This window comes from Microplitis demolitor, chromosome 4, assembly GCF_026212275.2.
Source record: "Microplitis demolitor isolate Queensland-Clemson2020A chromosome 4, iyMicDemo2.1a, whole genome shotgun sequence".
NCBI lineage: Eukaryota > Metazoa > Arthropoda > Insecta > Hymenoptera > Braconidae > Microplitis > Microplitis demolitor.
In genome coordinates this window covers 15,848,850-15,862,127 of record NC_068548.1, presented here as the reverse complement: position 1 = coordinate 15,862,127, position 13,278 = coordinate 15,848,850, and the positions used below count along the sequence as shown (strand labels likewise).

Here is a 13,278-nt window from a genome sequence, read left to right as displayed (position 1 = left end):
ATATCCGTTTTCACAAGATATTATAAATAAACTTTAGATATTTAATTAAAATTTTAGTCACTAAAATTATTATTCTCAATCGATTAATGATGCTGAGTCTTACAGACCGCTCATTAAGGGATTAAAATCATTCGCATAAGAACCCTAACTCTGCAGCTGCGTGGTCCAGCCACGGTAAGGAAATTTTGAACTCATCCTTGGAGCATCTTCAAGTCTCTCTGTTGTTGCTGCCTGGTATACGATTTCAGAGAGATCGTGCAGCCCTTCACCCTCAGTGGCGCCCTTAAAAATAAGGTGCCTCGTGACCTCGTAAGCCTCGTCTTCGAGACCACTGAAGCCGAGGGGTACCCGGTTATAATCTAATTACAATATCAAAAATCAGTAAATTGATATAAAATTCGATTGATATGTCTCTTAAAGTATGAATACAAGTCTTGCATCATAACATTAGAAAATAAATTTGTTATTACAAAAATTTTAAAGCGTACAAAAAAAAGTTTTCACGCATATTTTCAACAATTCTCAATATTTTAATATTGGAACAAGATTAATAACTGAAACTTTGATGTAATGTTACATTCTGGCTTGTTCAATCATTAGACAGAATAATTTTGAATTGACCAGGTTGACGTCGTTAGGGTGTCAATAGACTCCAGGTGCGTCAGCTGTTGATCTTCTGTTTTGTTCAAAAAACTTAATGACTTACCATGGTGGAGATTATGGGCCCCATAAGTCGGCCCAAATAACCCCTCTCTTGCGTAGTTTCTTCTCCTCCGCCGGTGCGTACGCGTCCCTGCCGGTGGCCTGGAAATAGGCCTCGGAATAGTACCCGTAACGAGGGTCGTGGAATGGAATGCTTCCACTGGGTGGATGGACGGATGGAACGTCCACGGAAACTAACTGCCAATGGTCGCTGATGCCGGTCCAGAAGGCCGGGTTTTCTCCTGAGACTTCGCCTGAGGTTGAAAAGACTGAGCTCTGGAGATTCGAGTCCTCCGTGAGGACAAGTGATTGTAACTGGCTGATCAGATCGCCCGAGCCTGATGGCTCAACAACACATGAGCTCGATGGCTCAACAACACATGAGCTCGACGGCTCAACAACACATGAGCTCGACGGCTCAACAACACGCGAGCGCAGAGGCTCAACAACACCGGATTTTGATATCCCAATCGAATCGTTGGCCACCACTCGCGGTATTACTAACGTTACCGGCTCGATGAGGACTTCCTCAGATCTTATTCTCGGTTGACCTTGTGTAAGGTCCGCGATAACGCCTTAAAGTACGCGACCGAGCTCACTCGGGATCAACTGGCTGATCCTGCTGCTCTTCGACTAAATACATTCGTCAAAGTGTTAACGTTGCATCTCAGGTTTCTTATGAGAGAATCGTCGTGGCCCGGGTCTCATGCGTCGTCATCTGTTTAGACTATCCGCGAGCCACGGCGATTCTCTTATCGCAAGAGATTTCCGTTACATTGTTGGCGATGAATAAAATAATATCACCAATAAAGTAACGATTTATTAATTTATTATCTATTTATGATTTTAAGAAGTGTCGAACTGTTTATTCGCCTACCGTGGCGAATAAATAATTCGAGACTTCTAAAAAAAAATTTCTAAAATTTTTATTTAAATTTAATTAGAGCCAGAACGTAACACTAATCAATAATTTACTATTTTGAACAAGTTAAAAAAAGAATAATACTATTTTTTAGTGTTTTAAATAGTTTTTCATTGAGTGTTACAACTGCCCCTTGTTACAACTGCAGCACCTCTTCCCTATTCATCAGTTGATGGTAAGAGAGAATACCAATAGTACTATACTAATTGGTGAGTCTATGTGAGTTCCAGTAAGGTTTCAAAATAGTGCTTCTCTGGACAGCTACGCAGATAGTTAAAATAATAATTTGCAAATTGTTTTGCTTTCGTTCTGCATTGTCTCCAACGTTCTTACTCGGATAAAATTCTTAGCATTTCTCCCTGTCTTATTTTTCTGATTTTTTTTTCTGTTTCGTCACAGGCTAGAACCTGCTTGCACTAACCCAGCCTGAGGAGATGGACCTGGGACATCTATTATTTTTACTTGTTTTTGTACAATTAATAATATTTATTCTTATATCTAAATTGATACGTAAGTGATCTATACGTGAGTAGATCGATACGACGTCTCCGTTGATAATAAAAATGCTTATTATACGGCAATGTTTTTGATCTACACGTCCGAAAACATTGAAAAGTATTTGCGGTCAGTCCGTAGAATTAACCGTTTCACGATTTTATTTGAATTCCCATTATGAAAATCGTCAATTTTCGAAAAATTCGGGAGTTTCCATCCTAATTTTCAAAATTCTAGTTTGTATTAAATTTGACGTTTGAAGGCCGCATTCTGGCTATTTTTAGAATGATGTAGAAGCGTGCGTGTGTGTCTGTGAACACCCTATAACTTTTTAACTAATAAACCGATTTGGATGGTTAAGGCGGCAATCGAAAGAGCTTATTGGCTATTAACTTTTCTGAAAATTTTAGATCATTTGATCAAGTAGGCTCGAAAATATTTGCGAATTACGAAAAAAAAAAGTTTTTTGTTTTTGTAGTTTTTTTTTTATTTCTCAGAAACAAGTGGAACGGTCGACTTCAAAATCTAATCGGCTCTAGAACTTGATGGAACGCGTCGATCGCCGCCTTAATCATCTTAATTGGTTAATTTGTTTGAGAGATATCGTTGGAAAAGAAGTGCTAAATAGTATATTGTGTGACAACGGATGAAACAAGACGATTTCAGACTCAGGTGAGGTTAGCTGCCCGAGCCGCAGGCGAGGGCTGACATCACCCGCAGTCTGAAATCGTGTTTTATCCTGAGTCACACACTATATTTTTCATGATTACCTGCATCGAAACTTCAAGATTCAGTGTCAGCAACCAGTAAGAAACAAGTTAAATTCAAGCCGATGATGCGGAGAACTGTTAGAGAATGAGAAAAATGTGATTTACAGTCACTTCTTAAATAGTAAATAATACAAAAATATTATTTTCACTCATTTTTTAGTAATTTTATTTGGTTAATTAAAACTTTCACTTAAAAAATGAAATGAGTAAACTGAAGTGACAAGTAAACAAATGAGAGTAATAGGGCTGTAAATGAACATTAAATATATCTAGCACAGGGCAGAAACAATTGTGTTTCTTCCCTTGGGAACAAGGGACATAATTGTTTCTACCCGCTGTGAAGGGATTTGTGAATTACGAATTCGCTAACAGTTGTTTGCAGCATAAGCTTGAAATTAGCTTGTTTCGACGGGCTGTAGAGACACTGAAACTTCAAGTTTCGATATTGGTATCATGAAAAAGTATTTTCAAACTCGAAAATGTTTTCACAACAATGTTTTCGAACTCAAGGAGCTGAAACAGGGAAGTTTTGGGGCTGGCACTCAAGGTCAACCGATAGACAGATTTTTTTAACTTCCCGCTAAGAAAATCAATGATTTTAAAAAAATTCGGGAAATTATTGTTTTCACCCCGATTTTCGAAAAATGGATAATTTTTGAATACGGGTGGCAGAGCGGATTCTGCCACCGTTACCCTGATCTTGCGGGCCTTCGCGAACAAAAGTGCCTCCTTGATTACGGATTGCCGTCTGACCTCCAGGTTTCCCACGACCTGCCGGCCTGGATTCTGTGGTGCCCTGAAAGAACACAGACAGTTCCCTGTCCATCCTATAATGTATCTAAAATTATCCCAACCCTCCCTCTTTATGGTCTCTTTTGATCATCATATGATGCTATCTAACTTGTTCTTTAGTTTAAATCATATTATCAGAGAAATATTGAAAAAAACGCAGTTTTTCACATCTTTCTTGGATGTTTCATATATCATCGCTTTGACCTAAGTTAGAACTAAATCTCAATTTTGATCACTGACATTGATTTTTGCCTCAATACATTTATTTTATTGAACCTAATCGGGAAAAAAATTTAAAAACCATTTTTTTATTAATGATTTTCGATTCTTAAATTTTCTGATTAGTATAAATCGTAACTTGTTAGAGCTTAAAAAGCTCATAAAAAACAATTGCACGTACTAGCATTTTTGAGCTCGAAGAGCTCGTTAATATATTCACAATAATGTTTTCGAGCTCCACAAGCTTGAAAACAGCGGGAAGTTTTGGGGCTGGCCCGCAGGGCCAACCGACGCCCAGGTTTTTTCTTATAGAATTAGTCTTACTTTAGATCTGCTTCACTACAATATGAAAGAAAAATTGAATAGTTATGGAAAGTTTTTTTATTGATATTTTGGTTACAGCCGATGACATTCAGTTAAAAATCTTAATGATTTGTAGATTTTTTACGTTTGGTTACAGATCTTTTTTTAGGCCGGCGCTTTTCATTAGTTTTTTGATTAGTATCGATTTTAGATGTCACTGGTATTCCAAAAGTCGATACTTCATCTATTATTCTTGCTTTAGTCATATCACCCATATAATCTGGTAATTCATTTTCTAACTCAGCAAACTTAGACCATTTAAATACAGGAATTTTTTTCTTTATTAAATCAGTAGTTTGGAATTCCGATTTCTCAGCGATATTTTTCAACTTTCGAACTTTTTCTAACCTCTCAATCAAATTTTGAGATTCCATTCCTGACTCTTCATTATTATCAAATTTGGTTGCGTGTTTTTGAAAAGCTGAATTTGCATTCTTCAGAGTATGTTTAGCTTGCTTTATTTCTGCATCAACATCAATCAAGTCAAACAGATGATCCTAAAAAATTCATATTCAATGTTAATAAATGAGAAAGAAAATAAATATATAGACATACCCACAGGTATAGTCTTTCAATCATTGAAAACTCTCTCAAACTAGCACAGTTATGTCAACATAAACAGTTAAAAAAATGTATGTAATAATATTTTATTTTTTTACAGAATTTACGACTGTAATAACCTTATTAAATCTAGAACAGCCCATAATTTGATAATGAAAAAGCACGGCCAACTACTTTCACTGAGTGTGGATGCAAGCGTGAAAGCATTATATAGTAAAAATTAGAGTCTTTGACCCTAATTGGAAGGTAGATTTCTCACTTAATCGATCTAATAAGTTAATTTGGTACATTCATATTTTATGATACATGTTAGTGTGTAGTCATGGTATAAAATTAGTCTCGTTTTCAAAGAGTCAGGTTAGAAAATGACAAAGACTTACTTTCTCGGAGAACTTTAGTTAATTTGACAAAACATTTCATAGATAATATACCAATATAACCTTTACACAAATTAAGTATTGATATATTCGTAATCTACAATGATTATTGAGTTTTGAGATTCTTACTCTAACTTAACGGTATTACTATTAACAAAATATTATCTTTCAGTGTAAACAAATTAAAACGTTATTTTTTAGCGACAAGAAAAATTTAACAGAATTAGATTCCAATGTGAAATGTATAAGTTGTTAAGACTTAAAATCATGAAAAATGCTCAATTCTATATTCAAAAACATTTTCAATGCTTTAAAAGTATTATAAGACAGTAAAAAATGTCAAATTCAAGGCACAAAGCTGAAGCTTATCGAGTCAGTTTAACCGTTCAGAATATACGTCTTCAATACAGTCATTGCTATCGTGATGAGAGAAAATCTGACGCCTACTGTGCAAGTGCCAAAAGTTAAATTTAAAAAACATTTAAATAATTTGAGGTTATATATCTACCCGGGAAAAAAATGATCAGGCCTGATCAGACATGAAAAATAGACATGCCTGATCAGACCTGATGATACATGAAAAATGGTCATACCTGATCATGCCTGATCAGGCATGATCAGGTATGTTCATGTCTGTTCATGCCCATCCGGGGAAAAAAAAATTATATACATAAAATGGCCCTATATAATTATATATAATTATGCATAACTATATTATATTGTATATAATTGATGCTATAAAAATGAAAAAAAAAAAATTCGGGCGTGTGCAGGATTTGAACCGTGGACCTTGCGCGCGATAGTTTAACACGCTACCCACTGACCTAAGAGATTTAGGTGAAAAGTAAGTTTCGTATGAACTTTAAGTAATAAAAATCTTATTTATGATAGATTCTTGGTCAACAAAATTTTATACCTATGAGCAGACATGAACAGCCATGAACATACATGAACAGCCATGAACAGGCATGAACAGCCATGAACAGGCATGAACAGCCATGAACAGACATGAACAGGTATGATCAGGTCTGAGTGTATTTAACGCTTCAGACATGAACAGGCATGACCAGATATGACCAGGCATGAACAGGTATGGTCAGGCCTGAGCGTATTTAACGCTTCAGACATGGACATGAACAGCCATGAACAGGCATGGACAGACATGAACAGGCTCGATAAGGTCTGATCATTTTTTCCCAGGTAGTATAATACAATATCAAATATTATTTATTTGAATACAAAGAATTAAATAGTAATATTATTTCAAAGAAAGAATATTAAAGTAATTGTTTATAAATTATTACATTTTTTATTTTAATTAAAATACCGGTACACTGGTATACTTGTAAACAACTTTTAGAATACTGTTTATTTGTATATCTATATATATTCAAACTGGTGGTTAGAAATCACGGAGACAGCCGAAATGAAATGAATTCATACGAACAGCAATTTTTTTGTGCCTGATTTGACTCACGTGATGAAAGAAACTCTCACAATTGATAAACAAATAATTTTTTTTCACCCTTTTATATATATATATATATATATATATATATATATATATATATATATATATATGTATATATTAGGGTATTTCAGAAAAAAAAAAATTTTTTTCTTATGGTCTCAATTAAGAGCTCACCCTGCTTAAAAAATCCGATAGATTCTTATAGCTGAATGTATAAGGCCCTATACTTAACTATAGCACTTTTCATAGAACTCATTCATTCTTATAAAATTTCTATAGGAATGTTTGAGGATCTATTGAATTCTATGAGATTTTCTAAACAGGGCAACAAATACTTATTTTCCCATTCAAATTGCATGTAAAAATTTTTTTTTTTTTTTTTTTTTTTAAAATAAAAGTATTGAAAAAATTTTTTTTCGAAAATCGAAGCACACAATCTTGTAGGAAATTACATTCTCTACAAAAAAGCTCCTGATTGTTTTCTCCGGAGAACTAACAGAAAAAAAGTTATAAAGCTTTAAACTATATTAAATAGTATAACTTCATGTTTCCATTATATTAAACAGTTTTTTAATAGAAATTTAGGTTTTTTCATTTGAACTAATGTTATCTGTCAATTTTTTTTGAACACATGGGAAAATTTTCCTTACTTTCAAAACAGAACTTTTTTTTTTTAATTAAAAATACAGGAAGAAAAAAAATTTTAATTCTTAAAAAAAATATTTTTCTTTCGAAATTAATACGGAAAATAAGTAAGATTTTCTGTTAGTTGTACGAAGAAAACGCTTAAGGGTTTTTTTGTAGAGAATTTAATTTGCTACAAGACCACGTACTTTGATTTTCGAAAAAAATTTTTTGAAATACTTTTATATATAACAAACAAAAAAAATTTTTTTTACACGTAATTCAAATGAGAAAATTAATATTGATTGAGCTCCTAGCAGGATTGAGCTTTCAAGCTACTCTTGTGGGAAGATTTTTTTAATACCTAAGACTAACTTTCAAGACCATAAGACTAAAAAAAAAAGAAATGTTTATTTTGAAACACCCTAATATATATATATATATATTAGACTGGTTCAAAAAAATCGACTAGTTTTTTTTTGTAAAACCCGCAGTGAAATATCTTCCTAGTCATGAAAAAAGAAGCCTGGGGAAACGGGAGCTCTTAATATCAATTTTGAAATGTTGCTCATCGTGAATTCCTATTTTACGTTTGAATAACATGGAAAAATAATTTTTTTAACTTTCGAATTTCACAACTCATTTTAGAATTAATATCTCAGGGTAAGAGATACATATTTTTGAAAAAAATTGAACCCTCTAAATAAATTGTCTCTTATGTTTTTTCTCTAAGCCTACTCCTTTGAAAGTTATTCGAGTTTAAAGTTCAGCACATAATTAATTTAACCTTTTTTTCTTAATGTTTCTTAAATATTTCATAATAATTATTAAAAAAAAAATTTGTCTTAAAATATTAAATTATCAAGTTTAACGTCGTTGACAAACAATATATATTAGGGTGTGTAAAAAAAAAATTATTTTTCTTTAGGTCTCAGTCTCAAAAGTTTCTATTAAACCTAAAAAAAATCCTCCTAAAAAATCAGTTCGATATCTTGAAAATTGAACTGGTGGATTACGAGTTCATTTTCTTATTTGTAATGCATGTAAATAATTTTTTTTTTAGTTTTTCGAGGATTAATCAAAGAAAAAATTATTTTTTTTTAATTTGGAATTTCACACCCTTATAGAAAATCAAATTCCCTACAAAAATGTCTTGAATAGTCATGCTTGTAACAATAATATAAGAAAAGTTACAAGCTCCCAAAGTTCGAAAAAAAAATAATTTTTTTTCATGTGTAATTATTATTTTCACTTTTTTTGTTATCAATTGGTGGTATTTTTTTCTCCTAATTTTAATTTGCGATCTTCTATACAAAATCTATTTTTATGAAAGAAATTATTATTTTATCATGCTCATAAAGTTAAAGAAAAAAAAGTTTTTCGTATAGCAATAATTTATTTTATAAATTATAAATTATATTTATTATAAATAAATAAACATTTTTCGCATAAAATAAATTTTATATAGAAAACTGCAAGTTACAATTATATAAAAAAAATACCATCAATTAATAAGAAAAAAGTAAAAACAATAATTGTACATATATATATTTATATTTTTTTGACGGAAGGGGGTAAGTCAACCTGTCTTTTAAGTACACTTATGTGAAAATAACTTTGTAACTTAAACGTAAAATACACATCTGTATTCGTTCAAATCTCTTTCTTCCATTGGATATACCCTTTTCACTCTAATCTGCCAAAAGTCAGTAGGTATACCATCAAGACTCAAGGAGACTACTGGAGGTGAAGTTCTACTTCACAGTGAAAGAATTACAAGAGGCTGCTGAGACACTCAATAATGACAAGGCACTGGAACTAGATGACATACTGTTTGAAGTGTATAAAGCAATCGTCCTCGAGTTTTCCTATCTGCTTTTGAACATATACAGCTCATGTTTTGCATCGGGTACCTTGAGCACGTTGTGGAAGAATTAGAGATTAATTCTATTAGGCAAGGACAAAGGTCTGATTACTTCTTTGGCCTATTAACAACTTGGCTTATTAGACGTAGCTGGCAAGCTTTGTGAAAAACTTATTCAAACGAGGCTTCAGGAAGACATCAAACAGACAGGGGGCTATCAAACAATCAATATGGGTTCCTCAAGGGCCAGTTGACTATCGGTTCAATATATAAAATGACGGATATAGTAAAACAGGTATGGTCCAGAAATCACAAGTCAAAGAAATTCTATATTTTTCTAACGCTTGACGTCAAAAATGCTTTCAAATCGATGAGGTAAGATGAAATCATAGAAGTCCTAGAACACTTGTTCAAAGTCAAGAGTTATATGCTGGGGATAGTAGATGACTACTTTTATGAAAGAATTTTCATTGTATATTCGTATTAGGGATCGATAAAAATCCACATCAAAGGTGGAATGCCGCAAGGCGCGGTAATGCATCCAGATCTCTGGAATGTAGTGTGGCGGTACGTTATTATCGAACAAACATTACGTCTACGTATAAGCCTTTTATTAATTAATAGACGTTGCGACGACGAATAGTTATCAAACTATAAGATGATCCAGAGTTGTTTTTAGTATCATTCAGGCTCTGATTACTTGGTATCGAGCGAAGTCTAAATATTCCCAGGAAGCATACGTTCTACCTCAGAGCTCTTAAGTTAATCCACGGGAACAGACTTTGGTCCAGTGCAGGCCATCTTGCAGAGACATACACAGTTGGATCATTTGAAGTGATGCCAATTTGACTTATATAGCGCCATTTCTGAGAGGAAAGCAGAGAAATATCAAATTGATTTACTCATAGATTGACAGAGAGCGAACTCGCACAGCGTTGTTGTAGATCTCAGTAACAAAGAGCCCTGGAATTTCCCTAGTACCTACGCAGTTGGTACGCTGTACTTTGAGTATCCAAACCTATCATTGTGGAGGGAAAATAATTCACTCTTTGTACTCGCGTTGCAGAATACAAACGTTTTCCTACTGAACTTATAACTGTTTTGAGTAATTAGAAATTGACATGGCTGAGTTGTGACATTTTCCCTTATGACAATTGAGTATTATCAGCTTTTGTAAATATTATGAATATTGGTAGCAACAGATATTTATTAGTGTGTTGAATAGATACGCGTGTAAATAGAAATAAAGTCTAGTTTCTTGATCCCATTGTATATTTTTTATTATAACCGGCGCACATAGTTCCTTAAGTCAATAGTTAGTGAGCATCATTTCTGGGACATCTCATCCTTTGTTTTTGACTATTTCATCAACTCGGTCAAGTTAACGAGTCAAGTTAAAAAGAAATAAAGTTTATAGAGAAAATCTTATTTCTTAACAAACTTTAGAGGACTTTGGCTTTGTTTTCTAATGAAGTAATGAGCTTGAAGCCAGATAATAGTTGAAAAAAAATATCTATTCTTTTCTTGAAAAAAGAGTGTACACAGAGAATAATGCCACCGGAACAGACTCTTTAACTTGTATAGATGCTAACATACAAATTTTTGAAAATTACTAAAAAATAGACCATTTCGAAATTTCCACAAATTCTCGAACGGCCAGATTTGGGCGCATCGAACTCAAATTTTCAGAATCATCTTTTTTTGATCTAATTCAAAAAAAATATCGGTGGCCTAATCGGTAAACTACGCGCGCGCACATTGGAAAAAAATTATGGATATGCCTATATAAGTTCGGTGGTTGTCTTAGAATTAAAATCGTAATATTTAATTAAAGCCACATCAAAGTCGAGTCAGTTATAATTATAAATTTTGGAAATTAGTTGCTGTTACTTAATTAAACAAACTTAAATTTACTGAGTCCTATTTAATTCAAATCGTGGTCTGGGTGAATGCTACTAGAGCGTTAGCTATTTTGTCCTGAACATATTTTGTCGAGTCTCTCCTTACTCAGTAAAGCTTATGCTTTTTTTTTCTTAATTATATAAACATTTTCTGTATACTGTAGGATGATTCATTTTTAACATTCATATAATTGTGGTAAATCAGTTTAGTTTCTTCGTCTGGTGAATGAATCTATTAGTCATTATATCATTTTATACCTGAACTAGCCACTAAACGGGAAAAGAGGGAAGTGGAAGGGCTACAGGAACAGTACGGGAGGTGGATCCTGGGCATTGGGAGGCAAGTGCCAGGGTATATTGTTAGGGAAGCGATAGATATGGAAAAAGTTAGAGTTAGAGTGGGATACATTGCGTGCAAGTTTGAGGAGAAGGTTAGGATGGGAAAGGGTGGGGAATTATTGAAAAAATGCATGAAGGAACGAGAAAGGGTAAATAGAAAAGGGAGGGTGAGGGACAAAGAGAGGGAAAAATATTTGAATCGATGTGGGTGGTCGGGAGCAGGGATAGATTTAGATCGAAGAGGAGGGTTTCGGAGGAGCTCTGAGTTGAGGGATAGAGATCGCGATGTTCAGAAACAGGAAAGAAGGGATAAGATTAGGAAGTCAGAGTTCAACCCGAGATATAAGGACGTGGTGAAGGAAGGGGTGGCAGAATATTGGAGTAGGTATTGTTACTATGGTTGTTGTTGTTATTATTATAAGGATATAGGTTAAGATTGGAGTTTTGTAAAAGGGGGTGTTGTGAGGCTAGTACCTGGACCTAGACAGGTACACATGTAAGCCGAAAGGCATTGACATTGGTAAGTAAATAATAATAAGCAACTAGCCACTAAACAGTCAATTTATTTCTTATCACCTACTCCTAATAATTCCGAAGTTCTTTTTAATCAGGAAGCGAATAAATCTAGCTTTCGATCCTGAGCAAGCAATTAGTTCACTCGATACGAATAGGCTAAGTAAACTGTGAGAAAAATGAAATCTCTTGATGATGCATGTAATTAAGTTCATCTGTTTGCCATTGTAATCTTGTCAGTGACGTGTAGGTCACACATATATGGAAAACTATTGGTTATGAACGATATAATCATACATGAACATTCAAATGCTACTAAATACATTTTAATCGTTTAATAATGTTTGAATTTTAGGTTTATAGTAACTATATGAAACTAACTAATTAGTATATGAGCAATCAATACATTTAATAAGAATACAATTTTTCAATCACATTGAATACTTTAAAATCATATTTTGTGATAAACAAGTACGAAATACAATTTAGAAGTTTTCTAGTCATTTCAAATGCAGCATGCTTATGAAGGCAGCTGTTATCACACGATTGAAGACCAAAAATAACACTGATAAGCGAAAATTACTTTTACCGTCCCTCGATTGGCTCAAGTGACGTTTACTTTTTTTTCCAATAAATTATGATACTACCTTAATTTCGATCCAATATAACTTAAATAATGATTGATAAATAAATTATTTAAAACAATGGTAAATCACATTTATTAATAAATAAAAGTTTGAAATTTGGATGTAATCAAGGGGCATCTGACTTGGGCATAGAAAAATACAGTTTTTTTTCACCACACATGCACTTACATACAAATGTGTTGTAACGTATGCTAGGCAAGGGACACTACCATGGCTCTAGATATTCAATGTTTCTGATTCTAAAATTGAATTGAACAAATACACCATGCCAATCACATAAATATCATCATATTTAAAAATATTTACTTCAAGATCACGTCGTTTTCGGCGTAGCTCAGCAAGTTCTTCTTCAAAACTTTCAGCAGCTCTTTCTTTAAATCGTCGCTGAACGGACACAAAGTTATCATCCATGTCATCTTCAGACATTCTTTGACTAAGTCCCTCAAATACAAATCTTTGATCATTATCCTCTTTTGAACCACCTAAATTTCGGGAGCCTAAAAATTTCAAATAATTTACTCACGACCGAACTAATATGCTGATGATATTCGTTCAAACTTTTTAGTAACGTACCTGACATTTTGCAGTAAAGCATGCACGTGCTTAAGTTGAAAGTTGTTTTAAAAGGGTATCTTAATGAAGAAAAAAAATACGCTGGATTGTTTATTTATTTTATATTAGAGGATTTGATACAACAACAAAGAAGGAATATTTCAAT

General features: G+C 33.3%; 1 protein-coding gene across 1 annotated transcript; it reads right to left on the bottom strand.

Moving 5' to 3' along the window:
* Window positions 1-4,315: 4,315 nt before the first annotated feature.
* Window positions 4,316-13,217, bottom strand: LOC103572178 (uncharacterized). Its single transcript, XM_014442851.2, has 3 exons — window positions 13,134-13,217; window positions 12,867-13,057; window positions 4,316-4,760 (listed from the first exon to the last, which is right to left on the bottom strand). Exons 1-3 carry the CDS (start codon window positions 13,153-13,155, stop codon window positions 4,326-4,328), a joined length of 648 nt encoding a protein of 215 aa, XP_014298337.1. The 5' UTR covers window positions 13,156-13,217; the 3' UTR covers window positions 4,316-4,325.
* Between the last annotated feature and the right edge of the window lie 61 nt (window positions 13,218-13,278).

Coding starts and splice junctions, on each gene's coding strand:
- LOC103572178 (XM_014442851.2), bottom strand. CDS start 13,155: ATGCTTTACTGCAAAATGTCAG. Junction 13,058..13,133: donor GCTTTACTGCAAAATGTCAG/GTACGTTACTAA, acceptor TGAAATTTTTAG/GCTCCCGAAATTTAGGTGGT. Junction 4,761..12,866: donor GAAAACGACGTGATCTTGAA/GTAAATATTTTT, acceptor TGAATTTTTTAG/GATCATCTGTTTGACTTGAT.